At 44.6% G+C, this 27,670-nt stretch overlaps 1 protein-coding gene across 2 annotated transcripts; it reads left to right on the top strand.

Moving 5' to 3' along the window:
* Positions 1–695: 695 nt before the first annotated feature.
* On the top strand, positions 696–17,683 carry LOC132406009 (DNA-directed RNA polymerases I, II, and III subunit RPABC1). Of its 2 annotated transcripts, none has more exons than XM_059991127.1 (8): positions 696–827; positions 2,398–2,572; positions 6,599–6,714; positions 7,343–7,423; positions 7,925–7,983; positions 15,330–15,408; positions 15,500–15,573; positions 17,538–17,683. In XM_059991127.1, exons 1-7 carry the CDS (start codon positions 771–773, stop codon positions 15,563–15,565), a joined length of 633 nt encoding a protein of 210 aa, XP_059847110.1. In that variant the 5' UTR covers positions 696–770; the 3' UTR covers positions 15,566–15,573; positions 17,538–17,683. The 2 variants fall into 2 exon arrangements, with proteins under 2 accessions (XP_059847110.1, XP_059847111.1); XM_059991128.1 differs by having other exon boundaries at positions 15,500–15,577.
* Positions 17,684–27,670: the final 9,987 nt, after the last annotated feature.

Below are 27,670 nucleotides of genomic sequence, written 5' to 3'. Positions count from 1 at the left end.
TTTGGATAGGTACATGGATGGTAGGGGTATGGAGGGCTATGGTCCAGGTGCAATTCAATGGGAGTAGGCAGTTTAAATGGCTCAGCATGGACTAGATGAGCCAAAAGGCCTGTTTCTGCACTATACTTTTCTATGATTCTCCCTGGAGTTAATAATGTACAGGAAATTGAAGAATTTGGACATTGTATAGGCTAAAGGGATGTGTAGTTGGGCATTTGATGACCAATTGAATTGGTTCAGCACAACATTGTGGGCCAAACGGCCTGTTCTTGTGCTGTACTGTTCTATGTTCTATGTAACATTCTGCAGTCGAGGCTAAATCTCCTGAATCTCTCCCCCAAATCGCTCATGTAGTGGGGCCACATCAGAACTTCAACCTTCATGTGGCCCAACCAAAACTCAACAGGACTTCTCGACTCTTATACTCACTGTATCACCGGATGAAAGCAAATATACCTACACAGTCTTTACCACCCTATCGATTATAAAACACTACAGACAACATATCCCTAATTTCATCACATTTTGCAAGCACCTCGTCTCAACCAGCACGCATGCGCAAGTACCGGCGGGCTATACACTGCGCCTGCGCATGCTCTGAGTCTGCGCGGCGGTTGGACGGGCCCGGCGACCCACGTCACAGTCAGAGCGCTCCGGAGCCGATCGGCCTCTGAGTCTGCGCGACGACAAGGAGGTCGACGTTGACGTCACAAAGCAGGTGCGCAGGCGCTAGCGCTGTTTTGCGTCTGTGCGGCAGTGCCGGCGGCAACATGGACGATGAGGAGGAGACCTACCGTCTGTGGAAGGTCCGCAAGACGATCATGCAGGTGAGGAGTGGCGCCTCTGGCGTGTCCGCCTCATTCTACGCGTGTTTTCCTTGACTGAGGGTGTTGGTCAGCACCCACTACAAGTAACCGCCGCTCCCTTGGCCTCAAGGCCCGCAGTTGGTTGGCTGAGGAGCCAGTGCAGGCTGCGGATGTTGATAGGGACACAGTACTGACAATGTTCCGGTAGCGAATGCGGGGAGAGGTACTGACTCACCTTTCGTCAGAGACGAAAATGTTGTCAAATACAGGAATGGTGAAAAAGGGCCAACTATGTCTACCTAGATGCAGCTTGTACATGCAAAGTGTTGGAGGAAATCAGCGGGTCGAGCAGCATCTGTGGAGGGAAATTGATAGTTGACGCTTCAGTTAGAGATCAACCGTGGCCGCACTTTGTGTGTTACTCCGGTTCCAGTATTTATAGTCTGTTCCCCCTGACCCTCAGAATCAGTTTAACATCACTGGCATCTGTTGTGAAAACTGTTATTTTGCGGCAGCAGTACATTACAAAATATAATAACAACAACTGTAAAATGCAGGAAGTATGTAATAAAAACTAAATTAAATAGGGCATAAAAGAGATGAAAAGATAGTGAGGTAGAATTCATGGATTCATTGTCCATTCAGAAATCAGATGGCAGAGGGGAAGAAGAGTGAACCATGATGGTGTACCTGGTAGGGCTCTGAAAACCTGTACCTTTCTTGCCCATAAAATCACCATCTGTAGGTTGTACCTGGACTACTTGTATATTTCTGGATCTCACAGATGCTGACTGACCTGAATATTTCCAGCTGATAGCTACAGCCTTTGGTATCTATATGGGGAGGGAGTATTGATAGTTGAACTTGCCCTGTCACACTCCTCCACTCACTGGATTGTGCTCTATAAACCTCTTGCCAACTTTTGCATGTTCATCCAACTTTTATCCATGTTGAGCAACATGCACAGCATGCTGGAGGAACTCAGCAGGTCAGGCAGCATCTATGGAGGGGAAAAAAATAGTCAATGTTTTGGGCCAAAAACCTTCATCAGGACTAAAGGTTTGGGGGAAGAAGCCAGGATAAGGTGGGGGAGGACAATCTAGCAAACATCAGGTGAAACCAGTGAGGTAAGAGGTGTGTGGGGGAGGGGATGAAGTAAGAAGATGATAGGTGGAAGAGGTAAAGGGCTGAAGAAAAAAGAATCTGTGAGGAGTGGAGAGTGGACCATGGGAGAAAGGGAAGGATGTGGGACACCAAATGGAGGTGTTGGGCAGGTGAGAAGAGCAGGTGTAAGGAGATTTAGAATGGGGAATGAAATGAGAGAGGGGGAGTGTGGGAGAAATTATTCAACTGATGGGAGTAAAATCGTACTGATTTCCTCGTACTGACCTACACTTGTAAGTGCATGTTAGCAACCCAAGCTGCTAAAATTGCAGTTGGATTCTAAACTCTCATAGATTGTAAGGAGCAAACACTTTTTATTTATGTATGTACTTAGATTTACACTAAGCATCATTACTTTTGGGATTATTATGAGGTGATATCGGAAGTAAGAGTCCATTAATGAGTAGTTAATCTTTGTCATTTCCAGCTTTGCCATGATCGTGGATATTTAGTGACACAAGATGAATTGGATCAGACATTGGATGAATTTCGAGGCCAGTTTGGAGATAAGCCTAGTGAAGGAAGGCCACGCCGATCAGACCTAACTGTGCTTGTTGCTCATAATGATGATCCCACTGATCAGATGTTCGTTTTTTTTCCAGGTAAACTAAATTATTTATTGTTTTACTTTTTGCCTCTGGGTCTAGTAGAGAATTACTTGTAACCACTAGCTCCATCCTGTCAATGCTATGGGAAGTAAATTTGTTGTTAACCTATGTCTATTGGTTGACGCATAAGTCATTACGTAGTTACGCAAGCATAATTGAATGTAACAGGATACTGGCGCTGTAAAGGCAGCTTCATGGAAAGCTGCGTGGCCTTGGTTGTAACAAGGACCAGGCCTCAAGCTGCAGTGTCGTCTGTCATAGCCACTCAGGAGGGAAGCGATGGAGTCGGTGCACACCACCAGACAGTGCTGCCCCAGTGTTCACTCGGCAGAAGATAATCAGTCTTGCGTTGGATTGCAGATTGCTGCAACATTCATAAACTCAGGGTCTTGGACTACTTTTTGTGTGACAGTAATATGTTCTATGTGTCCCTTGTGCTGTATGTGTGTCTTGGTACTGTGTTTTGCATGTTTGCCCTGGAGTAACACTGTTTCAATTTGGCTGTATTCATGTATGGTAATTGACAATTAAACAAACTGAGCTTTCTGTCCTTCTTTGGGTTGAGATAACCCACATACAGGCTTATTATTCTGTAGAATCACAAATCTGTAAAATCTAGAGTTTGAACTTTGAGCTCCTATCTAAGAATGGCAGTTTGGCTCAGATAAGAGGATCCTTGGAGCACCTGCGGAATTTCCAGCGGGAAGACATTTTGAGTTCTTGGGGGAAGAGAGAGGCCAGACCGCGCAGGCGCGTGATGTCAGCCAGTTGAGTGCAAACAGTTTAAAAAGAAGGCAGCCATATCCAGTGGGCAGTGGAGTGAGAGGCAACAGAGTGAAAGGGCTTTGGCTCAACGGGCTTTGGCAGTAACGGGACGAGGCGAGGCTGTTGTTGATTGCAAAAGGAAGTAGTATGTATTTGAAGCCGGTTTTCTGTGGTTGGTGTCAGATGTGGGGAGGTCCTGGAGTCTCCCGGTGTCCCGGAGGGCCACATTTGCACCCAGTGCATCAAGATGCAACTCCTAAAGGACCGTGTTAGGGAACTGGAGCAGCAACTCAATGACCTTCGCCTGGTCAGGGAGAGTGAGGAGGTGACAGAGGAGTTACAGGCAGGTGGTCACTCCGGGGCAATAAGTACTCCTGTTTGAGTTCTGTTGGGTGGGGGAACAACCTACCTGGTGGAAGTGACTGTGGCCGTGCCTCTGGCACAGGGTCTGGCTCTGTGGCTCAGAAGTGTAGGGAAAGGAAGAGGAAGGCAGTAGTGATAGGGTACTCTATAGTCAGGGGGTCAGACAGGCGATTCTGTGGACGCCTCCCAGGTGCCAGGGTCTGGGATGTTTCTGATCGCGTCCAAGATATCCTACTGTGGGAGGGAGAACAGCCAGAGGTTGTGGTACATGTTGGTACCAATGACATAGGTAGGAAAAGGGAAGAGGTCCTGAAAGAAGACTACAGGGAGTTGGGAAGGAAGTTGAAAAGCAGGACCTCAAAGGTAGTAATCTCGGGATTACTGCCTGTGCCACGCGACAATGAGAATAGGAATAGAATGAGGTGGAGGATAAATGCATGGCTGAGGGAATGGAGCAGGGGTCAGAGATTCAGATTTCTAGATCATTGGGACCTCTTTTGGGGCGGGTGTGACCTGTACAAAAAGGACAGTTTGCACTTGAATCTCGGGGACCAATATCCTGGTGGGCAGGTTTGATAGAGCTGTTGGGGAGGGTTTTAATTAATTTGCCGGGGGGTGGGAATCAGAATGTGAGTGCAGGGATTTAGGTAGAAGGACAAGGTCATGATGCTAAGAGTTCTGAGTTGATGAGGAAGGACAGGCAGGGGACAGAACATAATTGTAGCCTGTTAAAGGGGCTGAAATGTGTCTATTTCAATGCTAGGAGTATTAGGAACAAGGAGAATGAACTTAGAACATGGATTAGTACGTGAAACTACAGTGTTGTGGCCATTAATGAAACTTGGTTGGAGGAAGGGCCGGATTGGATGATGCAGATCCTGGGGTTCAGATGTTTTAAAAGGTATAGGATGGGAGGTAGAAAAGAGGGGGGAGTGGCATTGCTAGTCAGGGGTAATATCACGGCTATAGAAAGGGAGGACGCTGCAGAGGGAGTGTCCACTGAGTCAGTCTGGGTGGAAGTCAGAAATAGGAAGGGGTTGATCACTGTGCTGGGAGTAGTCCATAGGCCCCCAAATAGCCCTCGGGACACCGAGGAGCAGATAAGTGGATTTTAGAATGGTGTTCAAAATACAGGGTAGTAGTTAAAGGTGATTTCAATTTCCCTCATGTTGACTGGCACCTCCTGAGTGCAAGGGGGATAGATGGGGCTGAATTTGTCAGGTGTGTTCAGGAAGGATTCCTACCACAGTATGTGGACTGGCTGACGAGAGGAGAGGCCATACTGGATCTAGTTCTGGGTAATGAACCTGGTCAGGTGACAGACCTCTTGGTGGGGGAGCATTTTGGTGAGAGTGACCACAACTCCCTCAGCTTCAGCATAGCTATGGAAAGGGATAAAATCAGACAAAATAGTAAAGTGCTTAACTGGGGAACAGCTGACTTTGAAGGGATGAGGCAGGAACTAGCAAGAGTAAATTGGAAACAGATGTTCAAAGGGGAAAGCACAGAAGTAATGTGGGAGAAGTTTAGGGACCACTTGAGCTGGGTTCAGGATAGGTTTGTTCCACTGAGGCAAGGAAAAAATAGTAGGAAAAGGGAACAGCAGCTGACGAAGCACATGAGGCAACTCGTCAAGAGGAAAAAGGAAGCATATGTTAGATGTAAGAAGTAGGAGGGAATCATGAGAAATATAGGGTAGCCAGGAAGGAGCTAAAGGAAGGAGAGCTCGAAGGGGGCATGAGAAGGCCTTGGCATGTAGGATTAAGGAGAACCCCAAGGCGTTCTATGCGTATGTGAAGAACAGGAGGATGACGAGAACGAAGGTGGGACCGCTAAAGGATAAGAGGGCAACATGTGCCTGGAGATGGAGGAGGTTGGGGAGGTCCTAAATGAATATTTTGCTTCAGTATTCACGTGAAAAGGATCTTGATCAGGGTGAGGTTGAAATAGAGCAGGCCTGTGTGCTGGACAATGTGGAGATTATGGAAGAAGAAGTGCTGGATCTTTAAAAACATAAAGACTGATAAATTCCCAGGGCCGGATATGATACACCCCAGGTTGTTGTGGGAATTGAGAGAAGAGATCGCTGGCGCATTAGCTATGATCTTTGAATCCTCTTTGGCTACAGGGGAAGTGCTGGAGGACTGGAGAATGGCAAATGTAGTTCCCTTGTTTAAAAAGGTAATATGAAGCCCTATCTACTTGTGAAGCTACTTTTATTAAATTATGGATCTGTGTTCCCAGATCCCTTTGTTCTACTGCACTCCTCAGTGCCCTACGTTCACTGTGTGAGACCTACTCTGGTTGATCCTGCTGTAGAACAGCAACTGTAAGCAGGATCAATGGACGACAAACTATGCAGATGCAAGTAAATAGCAATAAATAATAAGCATGGAATAAGATAAAAGCTTTATTAAATGAGTGTAGTTATCCCAGTTGTTCAAGAGCATGATGGTTAAGGGTTAGTAACTGTTCTTGAATCTGGTAGTGAGAGTCCTGAGGCACTTTCACCTTCTAACTGATGGCAGCAGAGAGAAAAGAGCATGGCCTGGGTGGTGGAGATCCTTACTGACTGATAAAGAAGTCCAATTCCTATTTCAGCCTTGTGAATTATGACACATGTATTCATTTCTGTACTTTAAAATGTAACTAAAGTTTCTCACTTTATTTTAAAAATATGCTTGTTGGGATGGAAACATGAGGTACGTATTGTAAAAATCGTAGTATTTCACTGAAACTTTAAAACTATACTAATTTGGCTTTCTTTGTATTTCCCAGACTTGCTATAAGCAGTTACATATTAGCTTCTTGAAGCAATTCTTCCTATCAATAATGATGTGTTTGTACTCAAGTACTCAGTTAATGTTAACATTGACTTTATTTTATATACAGAGGAGCCAAAAGTTGGAATTAAAACTATAAAGATGTACTGTCAACGCATGCAGGAAGAAAATATTACTAGAGCCATCATTGTGATACAACAGGGGATGACACCGTTAGCAAAACAGGTACGAAGTTGCAACGTGTATATGTTATAGAAACATAGAACAGGAGAGCACAGTACAGGCCTTTGGCCCACAATGTTGTGAAACTTATTGTTTTTCTTCTTTAAATGGTAATTATCAATTGTGTAAAAGGAATAATGGAAAAGAAACTGAGTACAGTGTGAAAATACTTTGCTGTGATTGAATTTGTGTGTAAGAGAACAAATTCCAATTCTGCCTGATCGTTTAATCTGGATGTTTAATATCTATTCAAGGCAAAAACACAATGAATTAAAGCTGCAGCAAAATGTTGTAGATGGTGCTATGTTTCTCATACTCATAATGGGCCAACTTATAGTATGTCATGAAGGACAACAAGGATACAGATCCTCTTCCCACTTACTAAAGGGGAAAAATAGGTCAATGTCGGCTTCAAATATGTTGCTTGGATCCCTTTATGTAAGAATACAAAGTTTCATAGAATTAGGAAGCAACTGGTGACCCTTTCCAGAAGAAGAGATTTTAGTGATTGATCTGCTTGAAGCATAGGTGGCATGCATAGTAAGAAAAATTATGCTTTGGCAGTAAAGTATGTGTGTAAGTTCTTCTACGTTGAGTTGTAACAAGTCTATTTTGTGTTTTTTTTTTGCAGTCTCTGGTTGACATGGCTCCAAAGTATATCCTTGAGCAGTTTCTGCAACAAGAACTTCTAATTAACATTACAGAACATGAGGTAAGTTTGGAAGGATCTCCTTTTGGAAAAGAATTCTTTGGATTAGAAACACCATCATAGAAATCTCAACAAGTAGTCACATGCAAATCATTTGACAGCCTTTAACGCAATAGGTTTAATTTTTTTAAATCTTTAAAAATCTATTCAGAGAAGTATGGTGTTCTTTATTAGATTTTTTAAAGTTGTATAATTTGTGAGGATCATTTTGATAATGTTGAATTGCTTATTTTGTGGAATTAAACCTTGTTCCTGTTAATTATCAATTTGTTAATAATTCAACACTGTACCTGACCACCATAAAGATAAATTTGGAACAGCTGTCAGTTTTAATGGTTTAAACCTTGATTTTTAAGTGCAACAGAGCTAACGTTTATTGTGATTTTCACTGATCCAAGTTTTTGTTTTCTTTTTCTGCAATTTGTAAGTAGTAGGGAATACTTTTGAAGAACTCAGACGATCTGAAGTGTTGACCCATTAATTGAATATAATTCTGTTCCATAGCTTGTTCCAGAGCACATTGTGATGACTAAAGAGGAAGTAACAGAGCTGCTGGCACGATAGTATCCTTTTACAAAATGTTTAATATGTCAGTAGTTCAGCAATACCCTTTCTGTATGTTGTGCTTTAGCATAACTAAATACTTTTTAAACCAAAATTAGTTGGGTAATTTGAACTGTCTTTCTACAACTTAAGTGCTTTTTCACATTTATCCTACTTGCATCAAAGTAATTCTGTCATATTTATGTACAGTTTCTCAACCTTATTATAAACTCTGAAGTTTCTGTTATATTCTGGAGGAATACCTTTAGTCATTGCAGTGCACTACTCCTTGGCTAAGATTTTCTCTGAGGCTGTTGGGGTGTAACCTGCAGCATTCTAGATATTGAAACTCAAAGCTTTTCGAAGTTAGTAAATTTTCTTCACTTCTCTCCATCCACCACCCCATCTCTGCCTCTCCACTTTCAACCATGCACACTCATCACTGCCCTGGTTACCCTGTCCAAAAACTTGCATTCTTAGGTATTGACAAATGATTGCACATCAGCAGAAGCTATGCCAAGATCTTTGCTCATTTGATTTCCACGTAGCGTCTTATAGCTTGGATCATTGAGGTCCCAAAAGTGAGCGGTTTTCCTCATTTCAACCCATGAAAACAGCCATCAGTTATACTGGTGTTGCTTCATTTAAAAAAAAACAAACAAGTAGTTTATTATCAGGCAGTGAATCAACATTTGGATGTTTATAATCAGGACGGCATCTATTTCTTTCCGTTCTGTATGCTTAGTTAAACATTTAGTACATTTGGTATTTCCAGATTCTTCAATATGACAGTCAAAGGAGGTCTGGTTTATACAGTGCTTTTTAATCTTTTTGTGCTAGAATTCCTGTACACCCATTGCATCTCAATTCTCTTTTAGCCTCATCACCTCATGCACACAACTCTTGACAAATTAAGCTTGTCTAAAATATTATTTATATTCTGTACACTTTGGGTCTTGCCATTGAGCTAATACTTTTGTGATCTAAAGGTTCTTTGGAAGTTAAGAGTGGGGCGTAAAACTTATTGCTTAGTTACTTTATTAGGTGCTACAAGAGCAGAAAATGAACAAGAAAGATGAGATGAGAAAGCAAAAAGTGAAGGAAAAAGCAGCTGTGGTTATCTTGTACTCAGACGAGAGAGAACAAAAATTCCGGTGATAACAACTGACATATAAAATAGCCAGATTCAAATGGTGATACCTGCTACAGAAAACTAGGTGACTATAAAAACTGAATCTTCAGCATTTTGACTGCACACCCCTCCTTACTCAGAATCTCTATTTGCTCACTATCCCTTATAGTTTGCAAACCATTTGTATTTTGTAATATACCTTTTTCTCAACTAGTTAGTTTACTTTGGTTTTAAATCACTTCCACTAAACACATAAGGCATTTCATTTATTAAACTTGATATAAAATTGTTAAGAGATTAAGTTGCAGCACATTTCTTGCTGAATTTACCAAACCCCCTTGTTCTGAAAAGTTGTGCCTACAGATCCTTTCCATCAAGGTTGAATCTTGAGGTTATGAGTGGAAAATATTTCTCATTTTTTGTGCAGGACTTCAGCAAAACTAGATATAAATCTAACCTAGTTGGCTATTATCAAGATATTAATAATAGACAATAGGTGCAGAAGTAGACCATTCGGTCCTTCGAGCCTGCACCGCCATTCTGAGATCATGGCTGATCATCTACTATCAATACCCGGTTCCTGCCTTGTCCCCATATCCCTTGATTCCCCTATCCACAAGATACCTATCTAGCTCCTTCTTGAAAGCATCTAGAGAATTGGCCTCCACTACCTTCTGAGGCAGTGCATTCCACACTCCCACAACTCTCTGGGAGAAGTAGTTTTTCCTTAACTCTGTCCTAAATGACCTACCCCTTATTCTCAAACCATGCCCTCTGGTACTGGACTCTCCCAGCATCTGGAACATATTTCCTGCCTCTTGTCCAATCCCTTGATAATCTCATATGTTTCAATCAGATCCCCTCTCAATCTCCTTAATTCCAGCATGTACAAGCCCAGTCTCTCTTAACCTCTCTGCATAAGACAGTCCAGACATCCCAGGAATTAACCTCGTGAATCTACGCTGCACTTCCTCTACAGCCAGGATGTCCTTCCTTAATCCTGGAGACCAAACTGTACACAATACTCCAGGTGTGGTCTCACCAGGGCTCTGTACAAATGCAAAAGGATTTCCTTGCTCTTGTACTCAATTCCCTTTGTAATAAAGTCCAACATTCCATTAGCCTTCCTCACTGCCTGCTGCACTTGCTCATTCACCTTCAGTGACTGATGAACAAGGACTCTTAGATCTCTTTGTATTTCTCCCTTACCTAACTCTACACCGTTCAGATAATAATCTGCCTTCCTGTTCTTACTCCCTCCTAAAGTGGATAACCTCACACTTATTCACATTAAACGTCATCGGCCAAGTATCTGCCCACTCACCCAGCCTATCCAAGTCACCCTGAATTCTCCTAACATCCTCATCACATGTCACACTACCACCTAGCTTAGTATCATCAGCAAATTTGCTGATGTTATTCTCAATGCCTTCATCTAAATCGTTGACGTAAGTCGTAAATAGCTGTGGTCCCAATATCGAGCCCTGTGGCACCCCACAAGTCACCACCTGCCATTCCGAGAAACACCCATTCACCGCTACCCTTTGCTTTCTATCTGCCAACCAGTTTTCTATCCATGTCAATGTCTTCCCCCCCACCCAATGCCATGAGCTTTGATTTTACCCACCAATCTCCTATGTGGGACCTTATCAAATGCCTTCTGAAAATCGAGGTACACTGCATCCACTGGATCTCCCCCGTCTAACTTCCTAGTTACATCCTCGAAAAACTCCGACAGATTAGTCAAGCATGATTTACCCTTGGTAAATCCATGCTGGCTCAGCCCAATCCTATCACTGCTATCTAGATATGCTACTATTTCATCTTTAATAATGAACTCTAGCATCTTCCCCACCACCGATGTCAGGCTGACAGGTATTTAATATAGACTTAAATACAGTCCTGTAGCGGTGTGCTACACGCAGCGCTAAAATTACGACACGGAGTCGGTAACTGCAGTCGAAGGAAAAAACTTTATTCGAAAACTTCAGCCTCACTTTTAAGCCTCCCTCAACCTGCCCCCCGTGGCGCCAAGGCTCCAAAGCTCTGTGCTCGCAAACCCCCGTAGGCTATCTAATTGTGAGTCGGTTCAGATGTGCCAGGAAATGGGTCGCCACATAACCCCCCCCCCCCCCCCTCAGAACCGGCGATACACCCCCCCAATGTCCACAGTCTGGGCCAGAACCTGCTTGGGAGGTCGGCCTCTGCGCCGAGGTGCCGGAAACTCGGCCGGTTGCGCCAGGTCCACATGGGCCGGTTTGAGGCGGTCCACCGTGAAAACTTCCTCTTTCCCCCCAACGTCCAGCACGAACGTGGACCCGGTGTTCCGGAGCACCATAAACGGCCCCTTGTATGTCCGCTGCAGCGGTGGCCGATGCCCGCCCCTTCGTACAAACACAAACTTACAGTTCTGTAGGTCTTTGGGTACGCAGGTCGGGTGCCGCCCGTGCTGTGAAGTGGGTATGGGGGCCAGGTTACCGAGCTTCTCGCGTAGTCTGCCCAGGACTGCTGCGGGATCTTCCTCTTGCCCCCGTGGGGCTGGTAGGAACTCCCCGGGGACGACCAGGGGTGCGCCGTATACCAACTCGGCCGACGAGGCGTGCAGGTCGTCCTTGGGCGCTGTGCGGATGCCGAGTAGGACCCAGGGAAGCTAGTCCGCCCAGTTGGCTCCTCGCAGGCGGGCCATGAGGGCCGACTTCAGGTGACAGTGGAAACGCTCCACTAGCCCGTTCGACTGTGGGTGGTAGGCAGTGGTGTGGTGCAGTGAGTCCCCAAAAGGCTGGCCATAGCTGACCACAGGCTGGAGGTGAACTGGGCGCCTCTGTCGGAGGTAATGTGGGCCGGTACACCAAAGCGAGATATCCAGGTGGCGATCAGGGCTCGGGCGCAAGATTCGGAGGTGGTGTCGGTGAGCGGGACCGCCTCTGGCCATCTTGTGAACCGGTCCACGATAGTCAGGAGGTGCCGCGCTCCGCGCGACACTGGCAGGGGGCCCACGATATCCACATGAATGTGGTCGAAACGCCGGTGGGTGGGATGGAACTGCTGCGGTGGGGCTTTGGTGTGCCGCTGCACCTTGGCCGTCAGGCAGTGCATGCACGTTTTGGCCCATTCACTGACCTGTTTGCGGAGTCCGTGCCAAACGAACCTGCTGGAAACCATCCGGACAGTTGTCCGGATGGAGGGATGCACCAAGTTATGAATGGAGTCGAAAACACGTCGCCGCCAGGCTGTCGGGACGACGGGACGGGGCTGGCCGGTGGCGACGTCACAGAGTAGGGTCCTCTCTCCCGGGCCCACGGGGAGGTCCTGGAGCTGCAAACCGGAGACTGTGGTTCTGTAACTCGGAATCTCCTCATCCGCCTGCTGCACCTCTGCCAGTGCCTCAAAGTCTACCCCTTGGGAAAGGGCATGAACGGTAGGGCGAGAGAGCGCATCCGCCACGACATTGTCCTTACCCGAGACGTGCCGGACATCCGTCGTGTATTCAGAGATGTAGGACAGGTGGCATTGCTGGCGGGACGACCAGGGGTCGGACGCTTTTGTAAACGCAAAGGTACGCGGTGAAGGGCCGACCTTCTAGGAAGTACCTGAAATGCCGGATTGCCAGGTAGAGCGCCAACAGTTCCCGGTCAAAAGCACTGTACTTGAGCTCGGGTGGCCGCAGGTGTTTGCTGAAAAACGCCAGTGGTTGCCAGCGACCTGCGATGAGTTGCTCCAGCACCCCACCGACTGCCGTGTTAGATGCGTCCACTGTGAGGGCGGTAGGGGCGTCCATTCTGGGATGTACTAGCATTGCGGCGTTCACCAAAGCTTCCTTCGTTTGAACGAAAGCGGCGGCAGACTCCTCGTCCCAGGTAATGTCCTTGCTCGGACCCGACATCAGGGCGAACAGGGGGCGCATGATCCGGGCAGCTGAAGGGAGGAAGCGGCGGTAGAAATTGACCATACCTACGAATTCCTGAAGGCCTTTGATTGTGGTGGGTCGGGGAAAGTGGCGGACCGCATCTACCTTAGCGGGCAGAGGGGTTGCCCCATCTTTAGTAATCCTGTGGCCCAGGAAGTCAATGGTATCGAGTCCGAACTGGCATTTGGCGGGGTTGATTGTAAGACCGTACTCACTCAGTCGGGCGCAGAGTTGACGGAGGTGGGACAGATGCTCCTGACGACTGCTGCTGGCTATGAGGATGTCATCCAAATAGATGAACGCGAAGTCCAGGTCCCGTCCCACCGCGTCCATTAACCGCTGGAACGTCTGTGCGGCATTCTTCAGGCCAAACAGCATGCGGAGGAACTCGAAAAGGCCAAACGGGGTGATGAGAGCCGTTTTGGGGACGTCGTCAGGATGCATCGGGATTTGATGGTACCCTCGGACGAGGTCTACCTTGGAGAAGATCCGTGCGCCGTGCAGGTTTGCTGCAAAGTCCTGAATGTGCGGCACAGGGTAGCGGTCCGGTGTGGTAGCCTCGTTCAGCCTGCGGTAGTCGCTGCACGGTCTCCAGCCTCCCATCGCTTTGGGCACCATGTGCAGGGGGGAGGCCCATGGACTGTCGGACCGCCGGATGATCCCCAATTCCTCCATCCTCTGGAACTCCTCCTTCGCCAGTCGGAGCTTGTCCGGGGGAAGCTGCCGAGCGCGGGCGTGGAGGGGTGGTCCCTGGGTCGGGATGTGGTGCTGTACGCCGTGTCTGGGCATGGCCGCTGTGAACTGCGGTGCCAGAACCGATGGGAAATCCGCCAGGACCCTGGTGAAGTCGTTGTCGGACAGCGTGATGGAGCCGAGGTGAGGGGCTGGCAACTGGGCTGCACCCAGGGAGAACGTCTGAAAGGTCTCGGCGTGTACCAGTCTCTTCCTGGGCAGGTCGACCAGTAGGCTGCGAGCCCGCAAAAAATCCGCACCCAGAAGTGGTTGGGCTACGGCGGCCAGTGTGAAGTCCCACGTGAACTGGCTGGAGCCGAACTGTAGCTGCACCTGACGGGTGCCATAGGTCCTTACTGTGCTGCCATTCACGGCCCTCGGGGGGGACCCGGTGCCCTGCTGCGGGTGTCGTAACTCGTCGGAGGTAAAACGCTGATCTCAGCCCCAGTATCGACCAAAAACCGGCGTCCCGACCTTCTATCCCACACATACAGGAGGCTATCCCGATGGCCAGCCGCCGTAGCCATCAGCGGCGGCTGGCCCTGGCGTTCCCGGGAACTTGCAGGGCGGGCGACAACGGCGGGCTTCTGCGCCCCACCGCTGGTGGTAGAAGCACCAGTGTTCATTGGGCCGGGGGTTGGCGGGCTCTGCGGCCGGGCCTGGACTGGTTTGCTGCTGGGAGCGTGGCTGGGAGATCTGTGCGATGGACGCCCCGCTCACCTTTTTGGCGTTCCACAGCAAGTCCGCCCGGGCTGCCACCTTCCGGGGGTCACTGAAATCCGCGTCGGACAGCAGCAGGCGTATGTCCTCGGGCAGCTGCTCCAGGAATGCCTGCTCAAACATGAGGCAGGGTGTGTGTCCGTCGGCAAGAGACAACATCTCATTCATTAAAGCTGAAGGAGGTCTGTCGCCCAAGCCATCCAGGTGCAGTAAACGGGCAGCCCGCTCACGCCCTGAGAGTCTGAAAGTCCTGAGGAGCAGGGCTTTGAATTCCGTGTACTTGCCGTCTTCCGGGGGCGACTGTACGAACTCCGCGACCTGGGCCGCTGTGTCCTGGTCAAGGGAGCTCACCACGTAGTAGTAGCGGGTGTCTTCTGAGGTGATCCGGCAAACGTGGAATTGGGCTTCGGCTTGCTGGAACCATAGGTTCGGTCGCTGTGTCCAGAAACCCAGCAGTTTCAACGAAACCGCATGAACAGAGGCGGCGTCGGTCATTTCTGGTCCAAAAATCGTTTGGACTGTCGGGGTCACCAATTGTAGCGGTGTGCTACATGCAGCGCTAAAATTACGACATGGAGTCGGTAACTGCAGTCGAAGGAAAAAACTTTATTCGAAATCCTCAGCCTCACTTTTAAGCCTCCCTCAACCTGCCCCCGTGGCGCAGAGGCTCCAAAGCTCTGTGCTCGCAAACCCCCGTAGGCTATCTAATTGTGAGCCGGTTCGGATGTGCCAGGAAATGGGTCGCCACAGTCCTTACTTTGTTTAAATCTAATTAAAATTTATAATGCAATGAATATTGAATACTGGAGCAAAATGTTTATGACAAGCTGACTTGTTGCTCTGTAACCATTGAATACCTTAATAATATGAACTAGCAAGTTAAAGGAGAGCCAGTTGCCAAGAATACAAGCAGGTGATCCAGTGGCACGATACTTTGGATTGAAAAGAGGGCAGGTTTGTTGCAAACATACCATTATTGATTTTTAAAATTTGTTTTGTACTGCTTGCTGGATGGTAAATGTGTACTGTTTTCCCCCTTTCATAGGTGGTGAAGATTATAAGACCTAGTGAGACTGCAGGAAGGTACATCACCTACAGACTAGTACAGTGAGACATCTCGTAGGTATTTTTAGCAAATATTTACCTCCTAATTTGTTTCACCTGTTCTTTGCACCCCTTGTACAGGTTGTGTTTGTTGGCAAAAATGCAGCACATAATGAATAGATTGGTAGATCTATAGTACCATGCAAAAATCTTAGAAATGTATATGTATATAGAGTGCCTCAGACTTTTGCACAGTACTGTAGTAATTTAATGAATTGCTGCCACAAAAAAAAACAAATTTCATAACATGAGTGATGATAAACTTGATTCTGAAATGGGTTTCTATTGTGGACTGAGAGTGGGAACCCTCTGCAATTACCTAGTTTTCTGCATTAATTACTATAAAGTGTGGTCTGATTTCCACCTAAGTCACGATAGTAGACAAACGCAATCTGCCTAAACTAATAACACACAAACATTTGTACTTTTCATGTTTTTATCGAAGACGTTGTTTTATCATTCACAGTCAGGCTGGAAAAAGTATGCGAACCCTTGTATTTAATAACTGGTAGAATCTCCTTTAAGCAGCAGTAACCTCCACCAAACGTTTCCTGTAGCTGCTGATCAGACTTGCACAATGGTGTGGAGGACCATTTAGACCATTCCTCCATACAAACCTGTCTCATTTCATCAATATTTCTGGGATACCTTGCATAAACAATCCTCTTCAGGCTTCAGGTCATGCTACGGCACCTCAAATGGGTTAAGGTCTGAACTCTGACTCTAGCTTTGCTATTCCAAAACATGAATTTTCTTCCTTTTTAAAAAATTCTGTTGTTGATTTACAATTGTGTTTTGGATCATTGTCTTGTTGCATCATCCAGTCTCTATTGCTTCAGGTGATGGACTGCTACCCTGACATTCTCCTTTAAAATGTCTTAATACAATTTTCACTGTTTCCTCAATGATTGCAAGCTGTCCAGACCCTCAGGTAGCATAGAAGCTCCAAACCATAATGCTCCTTCACAGTTGGGATGAGTTTTTAGTGTTGGTGTGCAGTGCCCTTTTTCCTCCAAAAATAGTGGTGTGCATTTCTGTCCAAAACTTCAGCTTTTGCCTCATCTGCCTGTGGAACATTTTTGCAGAAATGTGGAATATCTGGAGACATGCACCAATATTTTTCTGGGAGTGCAGTGGTTTCCACCATGGTGTCCTTCCCTGAACATCATTCTTGTTTAATGTTTTTCTTATAGTGACACATGGACAGACTCTGTAGCAGGTTCTAGAGGTCTCTGCAGGTCTTTATTGCTGCAGGCAGCTGTAGAGGCCAAGTCATTGTGTGTATTTAAGGCAAAGGTTGATAAGTTCTTGATTAGTCAGGGCAGGAAGAAATACGAGGAGAAAACAGGAGATTGGGGTAGAGAGGGACAATGAAATGGCAGAGTAGACTCATTGAGCCAAATGGCCTAATTCTGCTCCTGGATCTGACCATGAGAAATTGAAAATTCTCCAGATCAACATTCTGAGATATCTTGCAGGGCAAGTATGTGGCAGTTGTCTATCATGTCAGAGATTCCAGGGCACACTGGAAAGGCAAGTCAGATAAGGCTTCTGGAATGGATGTTGTGCATCATTGAGGACCTGTTGTTAGTACTTGTATTTTAGTGGCTCCAACAAGACTTTGAGACTTCCTAGACTTTGAAAAGTAGAATTATGGTTGAACAAGCAATGGAGCTGTATCTGATAGTGAAACAGCCTTTTTTAAAGTTACATTTGTTGCTGAGTTTCACTTGTGGAGCTGCTTCCTGTGCTGGTTGTAAGAAACTGTTGCATGCTAACATAAATGTTTTTGCATCTTATTTTCTGTTTGCCTAATTTGGAACTTGTCATACTAATTCAATCATTTGTCAACAGGCTATAATATTCCTTTCACATTGTCTTCTATTGGAAGATTATTCTGTGTCTTATTATTTAACTAACAAGTCAAGCTGGTGAAATATACAGGAACGGGTTTAATAATCTCTCCCACTTTGTTCTAGGCATGAAAACAGAAGGCTGAGGGGAAACCTTGAAAACTTCAAGTTACTGTTTTGTGCTAACGTGCAAAGGATGCTCTTTCAGTTAGTTCTATAACTGTGTGTCTTGTCATTTGTTGGTTCTTTTTAAATAAACTTTCCAAAACATTTAGCTTTGTATTTTCTTAAGGTTTGGAATTTGGGTGATCAGTATATGAGCTGCAGAAAACTTGCAGGCACACGTATGCAGAGCTTTTGGAGGTCTGGAGGATAAGTTCTTGAGGAACAAGATATCGGATAGTAGGAATGGGTAATATTAATTAGTTTTAACTTGCTGCAATAATTTGTCACATTCTGTTTACCAAATGCTCTATCAATGTCCTATAAAGCTCTGATTGTGTGGAGAAATTTGAAAGCTGTTGCTTCTTAACTAAACACCACAGAAGAAGCACAACCCAGCATACTTCCAAGAATATTAAGCCTGCTAAACTTCTAAATAGACTCTTTGTATAGTGCCTATAAAAAGTATTCACCATCCTTGGAAGTTTTCATGTTTTACTATTTTACAGCATTGAATCAGTGGATTTAATTTGGCTTTTTTTTTGACACTGAACAAATCTCTACAAAGTGAGATAAATTAATTACATATATAAAACATAAAAAAATTGAATGTATAAGTATTCACCCCCCCCCTTTAATATGACACCAAATCATCACTGGTGCAGCCTATTGATTTTAGAAGTCACATAATTAAACAGAGATCACCTCTGTGCAATAAAGGTTTTCAATTGTAGTAAAAATACATCTGTATCTGGAATACCCAACTGCTGGTGAGTCAGTATCCTGGCGAAAACTACACCATGAAGACAAAAGAACACTCCAATAACTCCGTGAAAAGGTTATTGAAAAGCATAAGTCAAGAAATGGATACAAAAACATTTTCAAGTCACTGAATATCCCTTGGATATTAAGTCAATCATCAAGAAATGAAAAGAATATGACACAGCTGTAAATCTGCCAAGTGCAGGCTGCTCTCAAAAACTGAGTGATCATACAAGAAGGGGACTAGTGAGTGAGGCCACCAAAAGACTTATAAAAACTCTGGAGGAGTTGCAAGCTTCAGTGGCTGAGATGGGAGAGACTGAGCGTGCAACAACTGTTGTCCGGGTGCTTCACCAGTCGCAACTTTATGGGAGAGTGGCAAAGAGAAAGCCACTGTTGAAAACACTCACATGAAGTCTCAGCTAGAGTTGCCAGAAGGCACGTGAGAGACTCTGAAGTCAGCTGGAAGAAGGCCTATGATTTGATGAAACTAAAATTGAACTTTTTGGTCATCAGACTAAATGCTATATTTGGCATAAGCTAAACACCATACATCATCAAAAACACACCATCCCTACTATGAAGCATGGTGGTGCCTGCATCATGCTGTTGAGATGCTTCACTACAGCAGGCCCTGGAAGGCTTGTGAAGGTAGGGAGTAAAATGAATGCAGGGAAATCCTGGAGGAAAACCTGATGCAGTCTGCAAGAGAACTGCGACTTGGGAGATTTGTTTTCCAGCAAGACAATGACCCCAAGCATCAAGTCAAAGCAGGATTGGCCAAATAACAACAAAGTTAATGTTATGGTGAGTCCAGACCTCAATCCTATTTGAGAATTTATGGCTGGACTTGAAAAGGGCTGTTCACTCACGATCCCCTGACAGAGTTTGAGCATTCTGAATGAATGATCATTCATTCAGAGGAAGAAGAACGGGGGGAAATTGCAGTGTCCAGACATACAAAGCTGAAAGACATCTATCCATACAGAATCAGGGCTGTAATTACTGCCTTGAGTGCATCTACTAAATACTGACTTGAAGGGGCTGAGTAATTATGCAGCCAATTCTTTTATGTTTAATAATCAAAATAAATTTAGACCAATTTATAGAAATTTGTTTTCACTTTGATACAAGAGTTTTCTGTTGATCAGTGTCAAAAAAGCCAAATTAAATATAATGTTGTAAAACATGAAAACTCTTAAATGGGGTGAATACTTTTTATAGGCAATGAGTGCATGGCAAGGCATAATTTGAAGACCCAAGTGACTGTGGATGCTGGAACCTGGAACAGCAAACAAGATGCTGGAGGCATTTATAGTGTGCCAGGTAGCGTCTATGAAGGGAAATGGACTGTCAACATTCTGGGATTGTTAGAGAACTTGTCATGGATATGAGTAAATATGTAGCAAGTTAATGGAGGAGACCTTGGTATCACAAGGCAAGTTGATGATACATGTGATGGAAGATGCTATTTTTTAGGATTGTCTTCTCTGGTTACAACAGATAACATTTGCTTTTGCCATCACTATTCACTGTTCTCATTTCTCATTTAATTGGAGTTGTGGAGGGAAGCTGTAAATACACCATGTTGTCACATCAGTTAGAAATCTGAAGAAATGACAAATGTGGTTTAATTCTAATAAATGTCGTCTGTTGTACTTTTGAGAGTCACTACAACAGTAATTGACGGGACCCTTGGGAGCATCGATCTACAGAGGGATCTTAATATAGTCCCCTGAAAGTAGCAGAAGTCGTGAAGAAAGCATACTTGCCTTCACTGTCAAGATTTGGCAGATAAAAGTTAGCGAAACGTATTGCAGCTGTATAAAAGTTTGGTGGGGCTACACTTGGAGGATTGGGCAGCTCTGGTTGTTGCATTATGAGAAGGATTTGGAAGCCACAGAAGGCTGCAGAGGTGGTTAATGAGGATGCTGCCTGGATTGGAGCTTCATTTGTTATGTGCTGTATCATATGATTTGGGCGATCGTGGCCTTTCTACAATCATGATTGTTCTTTGCAGATTTTTCGACGGAATTTGTTGGCCAATGCCTTCTTCTGGACAGTGTCTTTACAAGATGGGTGACCCCAACTATTATCAATATTCCTCAGAGATTGTCTGCCTGAAAAATCAGTGGTTGCATAACCAGGATTTGTGATATTGTGATATGTACCAGCTGCTCCCATGGCTTCATGCCACCCTGATCCGGGTGGAGGGGGCTAAACAGGTACTACACCTTGCTTAAATGTGTCTTGCAGGCTAGCATTGGGAAGGAGAGCCTTTCACCTCCTTTGGTAGAGAAGCATCTCCACTCAACCACCCATTTTACAGTAGTATGCAGCATTTTTGAAGCCTTATAATAAATCTGAAAAAAACTTAATATTTCTGAAGCAATGTAAGAAGGCATTTGTGTGTATTGCTTAAGTAGGCATATCTTGGATGTATTTTGAAGTATACCCATGGAATATAAACAGTAGCCTGTACTAGATGGTCAGAATGGCCTTTTTCAATTCTGTATATTCTACCTTTTTTCCTAAACAGTTCGTTTCCACCCTTCGGCATCATATACGCAACAGCACCTGAAGCTAAAATATCTCATTCGCACCATTGTTGTAGTTCCTTATTACGTGCACAAGGGGGCATGTGTGAGCAGTTTCCCCAGATGCACTAGAAACAGCAACTGGCAGTCCTGCTGCATCAGAAGATGTAGTGAGTGTTACAGTGCTGAACAACATTTCCAGCCATTACTCTAGTTTTCTAAACTTTAACAGCAGCAATAACAAGACATTTACAAGGAACAATGAAAGTTAAGGTCTTCAGTTTGCGCTGTTAACAGGACCAGGAGACAAACTAAGAATTGGGCTGATGATGAAAGTCATTGAATTTGGAAAAGGAATAACATCCAAAACTTACTTCCCTTTGGTAATTTAAAGGTTTTTTTTACAGGTGTAGCTGCCCCTGTACATCCTTACGTCCTGAGGAATGGTCTCAGCCCGAAACTGCAACTGTTTATCATTTCCATAGAGAATGCCTGACCTGCTGAGTTCCTCCAGCAATTTGTTTGTGTTGCTTAGGTGTGTTGGTTGTTAATGCAAACAGTGCATTTCACTGTATGTTTTGATGTATGTGTGATAGATAAATCTATTCACATGTACCTGCATAGCATCGTGCTTGCAGCTAGCTGAGCTGCTGTCTCAGCTCCAGTGACCTGAGTTTGGGTTGAATCCTGGCTTCCTGTGCCGTCTGTGTGGAGTTTGCACATTGTCCTCGTGACTGTTGGACTTCCTCCAGATGCTCCCGTTTCCTCCCATTTCCCAGAAATGCTTTGGTTAATTGGTAGTTTAAAAGATTAAATGCCCACTGTAAATTACCTGTACTTTACATAACTTGCAGAACCACTTTCTTTACAGAAAGAAAAATGGAGGGCTATGTGGGAGGGAAGGGTTAGCTTGATCTTGGAGTTGGTTAAAGGATTGGCACAACATTGTGGATAGAAGGGGCTGTACAGTGTTCTATGGTTCTATGTTCTAATTGTACAGTGAGTAGAAATGTGGGAAAAATAAAATTAGGTTAATGTAGCATGTGTAAATATGGGTTTATGAAACTGGTGCACCAAAAGACCTGTTCCAAGCTGTTAAAGGATGTGATACAGGGTTCAAGGGAGGTTCATGAAAATGATTCTGGGATTGAAAGGCTTACCATATGAGGAGTGTTCAAAGGGGGGGATTTTTATTGAAATATATTGAAAGGCCTCGATAGAGGGAATGTGGTTGTTTCCTATGGTGGGGGAGGCTAAGACCAGAGGGCACAGCCTCAGAATAGAGGGATGTCCATTTACAATGGAGATGAGGAGGAATTTCTTTAGCCAGAGGGTAGTGAATCTGTGGAATTTGTTGCCACAGGCGGCTGTGAAGGCCAAGTCACTGGGTATATTTCAGGCAGAGGTTGATTGATTCTTGATTAGTCAGGGCATGAAGGGGTACAGGGAGAAGACAGGGGAACAGGGGAAGTAGAGTCTGTGTGGATTGAGCTGAGGAACAGTAAGGGTAAAAAGACCCTAATGGGTGTTGTGTACAGGCCCCCAAACAGTAGCGTGGATATTGGGTACAAGTTGATTAGGGAGTTAACATTAGCATGTGCTAAAGGTAATGTAGTCGTTATGGGAGATTTCAACATGCAGGTGAACTGGGAGAATCAGGTAGGTGCTGGACCCCAGGATAGGGAGTTTGTGGTGTCTAAGGGATGTATTTTTGGAACAGCTTGTGCTTGAGCCAACCAGGAACGAGGCTATTTTGGACTTGGTGATGTGTGATGAACAGGAATTGATAAGTGATCTTGAAGTAAAGGAGCCATTAGGAAGTAGTGATCATAACATGATAAGTTTTTATCTACAATTTGAGAGGGATAAGGGCAGATCAGAGGTGTCAGTGTTGCAATTAAATAAAGGAGACTACAGAGCCATGAGGGAAGAGCTGGCCAAAGTTAAATGGGCGGATGCCCTGGCAGGAAAGACAGTGGATCAGCAGTGGCAGATATTCTTGGGCATAATACAAAAGATGCAAAAGCAGTTCATTCCAATGAGAAGGAAGGATTCAAAGAGGGGGAAGGGGCCACAGTGGTTGACAAAGGAAGTCAGAGATTGTATAGCATTAAAGAAAAAAAAGTATGACAGGGCTAAGATGAGAGGGAATACAGATGATTGGGAAAGTTTTAAGGAACAGCAGATCTTAACTAAAAAAGCAATATGGAGAGAAAAAATCAGATATGAGCTCAGTCTAGCCAGGAATATAAAGGAAGATAGCAAAAGCTTTTTTAGCTATGTGAAGAGAAAGAAGATAGTTAAGAACAATGTTGGCCCCTTGAAGAATGAATTGGGAGAAATTGTTATGGGAAACAGGGAAATGGCAACAGAATTTAATGCGTACTTTAGATCTGTCTTCACCAGGGAGGACACAAGCAATCTCCCAGATGTATGGATGGGCCAGGGTCATAAGATATCAGAGGAATTGAGACAGATTGACATTAGGAAAGAAACTGTGATGAGTAGACTGGTAGGACTGAAGGCTAATAAATCCCTGGGTCCAGATGGTCTGCATCCGAGGGTTCTAAAAGAGGTGGCTCAGGAAATTGCGGATGCATTGGTAATCATTTTTCAATGTTCCTTAGATTCAGGATCAGTTCCTGAAGATTGGAGAGTGGCTAATGTTATCCCACTTTTCAGAAGGAGAAAACGGAGAACTATCGCCCTGTTAGCCTAACGTCAGTTGTGGGGAAGATGCTTGAGTCCATTATTAAGGACGAAATAGTGGCACATCTAGATGGCAGAAATAGGATTAGGCCGAGCCAGCATGGATTTACCAAGGGAAAATCATGCTTGACTAATCTGTTGGAGTTTTTTGAGGGTGTAACAAGGATGTTAGACGAGGGTAAGCCAGTGGATGTTGTATACCTAGATTTTTAGAAGGCATTCGATAAGGTGCCACATAGGAGATTGGTGAGTAAAATCAGAGCTCATGGCATTGGGGCCAGGGTTTCAACATGGATAGAAAACTGGTTGGCAGATAGAAAGCAAAGAGTAGCAGTGAATGGGTGTTTCTCGGACTGGCTGGAGGTGACTAGTGGGGTACCACAGGGCTCTGTATTGGGACCACAGCTCTTTACGATTTATGTCAATGATTTAGATGAGGGCATTGAAAACTATATCAGTAAGTTTGCTGACGATATTAAACTGGGTGGCAGTGTGACATGCAAAGAGGACGTTAGGAGAATACAGGGAGACTTGGATAGGCTGGGTGAGTGGGCAGATACTTGGCAGATGTCATTCAATGTGAATAAATGTGAAGTTATCCACTTTGGAAGCAGGAACAAGAGGGCAGAGTATTGTCTGAATGGTGTAGAGTTAGGTAAGGGAGAAATGCAAAGAGACCTAGGAGTCCTAGTTCAGTCAATGAAGGTGAATGAGCAAGTGCAACAGGCAGTGAAGAGGGCAAATGGAATGTTGGCCTTTGTTACAAGGGGAATTAAATACAAGAGCAAGGATGTCCTTTTGCATTTGTACAGGGCCCTGGTGAGACCACACCTGGAATATTGTGTACAGTTTTGGTCTCCAGGTTTAAGGAAGGACATTCTGGCAATTGAGGAGGTGCAGCGTAGATTCACTAGGTTGATTCCTGGGATGGCAGGGCTGTCTTACACAGAGAGATTGGAGAGATTGGGCTTGTACACGCTGGAATTGAGGAGATTGAGAGGGGATCTGATTGAAACGTTTAAGATAATTAAAGGATTTGATAGGATTGAGGCAGGAAATATGTTCCAGATGTTGGGAGAGTCCAGTACCAGCGGGCATGGATTGAGAATAAGAGGTCAGTTATTTAAAACAGAGTTGAGGAAGAGCTTCTTCTCCCAGAGAGTTGTGGAGGTGTGGAATGCACTGCCTCGGAAGACGGTGGAGGCCAATTCTCTGGATGCTTTCAAGAAGGAGCTAGATAGATATCTGACGGATAGGGGAATCAAGGGATATGGGGACAAAGCAGGGACTGGGTATTGATAGTGAATGATCAGCCATGATCTCAGAATGGCGGTGCAGACTCGAGGGGCCAAATGGTCTACTTCTGCACCTATTGTCTATTGTCTATAAGACAGGAGATTGGAGCTGAGACGGGACTGGACCAACCATGATGAAATGGTGGAGCAGATTCTATGGACCAAATGGCCTATATTTTGTGGTCTTATGATGAATGCTGTTTTCTTGTGATAGCACTCCTTGTGGTCTATAACAGTAACTAGAGGCTGGTGCTGCACATTAGTGCTCTGCGTGCTCCACAGGCTTGTTCTTTCAAAAATAATGAAATAGATGCTGCAAAAATAGTGTGCTGCCATTTTGTTAGCAGAACTATCATCAAGTCCATCTTTGTGTTTGTACTGTGGCACATTGGCCAACTTCCTCTATTTCCCATCTGAACGCTTGCTTGGACAATTGCAACCTTTGTTTTTGTGAAATACTTGTGACATCTATCAGTTTGCTTCCTCTTGCTTTCAAGTTTGAATCTGTTACACAATAATCTGTTCTTGATCTTTGCAATCTGAACTTGTGTGGGGTTTTCAACTGATAAATTAATATCCATGCATAACTTAGTAATTTCTATAAGCATAGCAGTGGAAGAGGAAGTGAAAAGTACATTTCATTTCTTCTGAAGTAATATTTTGAACGGTATATATATTTCCTATCGTCTCAAGCCATTCCGTGAATATAATTCGAAAGGACAATTACTTATTCAAAGTCCATTTATTATCAAAGTATGTATAAATTATACAACCCTGAGATTCATTTGCTTACAGTCAGCCACAAAGCAAGAGACCCAAAAGAGCCCAACTTACAGAAGAAAGACCAACACCCAATGCACAGAGAAAGAGGAAAGAAACACAAACGTGCAAATAAATCCGAATCAAACTGAGTCAAGGGATCCGAATCCTGGAGCAGTCTCAAAGCCTTGGCACTGCAGAGAGTGGAGTGAGTATCTGGGAAGAGCAAGCGGAGTTGGCCTGAGCCTTGCCTCCAGCCCCAACATCCTGCCTTTCCAGTCTATCTGAGCTGGCACTTAAATCGTCCAAACTCCGGACCGTGCTGCACGCTAGGACACGGGCCCTGCTGCAGTGAAACGCTCCAGGCCTAGACCTCTCGGCCTTTCAAAATCGGCTCAGTGCAATTCCAACTTCGCTCCTAGCGTCCATTCATATCCCTCGGTTTTGTCATATCCCTCAGTTTTGCAGAGTTCATAAAGTTGATAACGGAATTCTTTTGGGGCATAACTGAGGTATTTAACAGGTTTTCCTTTCAAATTTCCCCAGCTTCATTGGACTTTTTAAATAAAATGGCACTGAACTAAAGCTGAAGTCACTGTGTTTGTGATTTCTAGAAATAGATGTATTAACTTATATAAAAATGTTAACTTGTTCTGGACCGCACACAGGAGATTTTGCAAATGCTGGAGATCTAGAGCAACGTAAATGGGTGAGGGGTCGATGCTGCTTGTGTATGGGTGGAGGCAGGGGGCTTTGGGGTAAGTGTTATTTTCTTCTGTTTTGAGGTTGTCTGCAGAGTAAGAATTTCAGGTTTGTATATTGTATACATTCTCTGCTATTAAATGGAACTATTGAAGATACGTAAGATGCTGGAGGAACTGACCAGGACAGACAGCATCCGTGGAGGAAAATAAACATCTGATATCTCGAGCCAGGACCCTTCATCCTGGTCCCGATGAAGGGTCTCGGCCCAAAACATCAACCGTCAGTCTCCATAGATGTCTGACTTGCTGAGTTCCTCTGGCATTGTATGTATGTTGTTTCTGACAGACATTATTTTGTTTGGTTTCAGAAACCATGCAGGGTATTTTAAAGAATTCAAGAATCTTGTTCCAAGTAAAAGCCAGAACTAAAAGATGAATATAGTTTGATAGACCTGGAGTCCGAATGAATGAAGAAACTAGTTAAATAAAACTGTAGAGAGCATTTTTCATTTCGTCATCATTCTGTGCCGTGTCTTATGGCGTAAGTGATCATGGTCTTTGACCGTGATTGTTCTTGGCAAACTTTTCTACAGAAGTGATTTGTCATTGCTGCCTTCTTGGCAGTGTCTTTACAAGATGATTCTCAATACTATTCAAAGATTCCCTGGCGTCAGTGGTCACATAACCAATACGACCATCCACCACCTGCTCCCATAGCTTCACGTGACCCTGATTGGGGGTTAAGCAGTTTCTACACCTTGCCCAAGGGTGACCTGGAGGCTAGCGGAGGGGAGGTGTGCCTTACCCCTCCTTTGATGGAGACAGTTTTCCACCTCACCACCCATTTTTATATCAGACACTTTTAAAAGCAGTCTCCTTTTTATAGCTTTCCAAGGTTAAATTCTAGTAATTACAGTCTAAGAAATCAGACGTAGTAATGTTGATCCTTAGAACAAGAGCTTTATCATGAAAACCTATCACATTCACTGATCACCTTGAATGAAGGAAATCTGCTCTTCCTCTCATCCATCAGAGGCTTCTGGCTCACCAATATGGTTAACTCTTCAATTCAATTCAATTAAAATAAGAGACGGAAAATAAATCAGTTGAATTGAATGTATTATCAAAATATGTTTGTTACCTTGTACTACCTTGAGATTAATTTTCTTGGAGGCATTTACAGTTCCACACTCTCAAGTCCTTCTAAGGGTGAAGAAGTTTCCACTCGTGTTCCCCTTAAACTTTTCTCCTTTCACCCTTAACCCATGACCAACCTCAGTGGAAAAACCCTGCTTGCATTTACCTTATCTATACCTCCTCATAATTTTGTA

Source organism: Hypanus sabinus, chromosome 16 (assembly GCF_030144855.1).
Source record: "Hypanus sabinus isolate sHypSab1 chromosome 16, sHypSab1.hap1, whole genome shotgun sequence".
Taxonomy (NCBI): Eukaryota; Metazoa; Chordata; class Chondrichthyes; order Myliobatiformes; family Dasyatidae; genus Hypanus; species Hypanus sabinus.
This window is presented reverse-complemented; position numbering and strand designations above follow the sequence as displayed.

Bases quoted from the DNA above. Each gene is read 5' to 3' on its own strand.
- LOC132406009 (XM_059991127.1), top strand. From the start codon at position 771: ATGGACGATGAGGAGGAGACCTACCGTCTGTGGAAGGTCCGCAAGACG. The intron at 7,424-7,924 runs GTAAGTTTGGAA...TCTGTTCCATAG, and splicing joins TTAACATTACAGAACATGAG to CTTGTTCCAGAGCACATTGT. The intron at 7,984-15,329 runs GTATCCTTTTAC...AATATGAACTAG, and splicing joins ACAGAGCTGCTGGCACGATA to CAAGTTAAAGGAGAGCCAGT.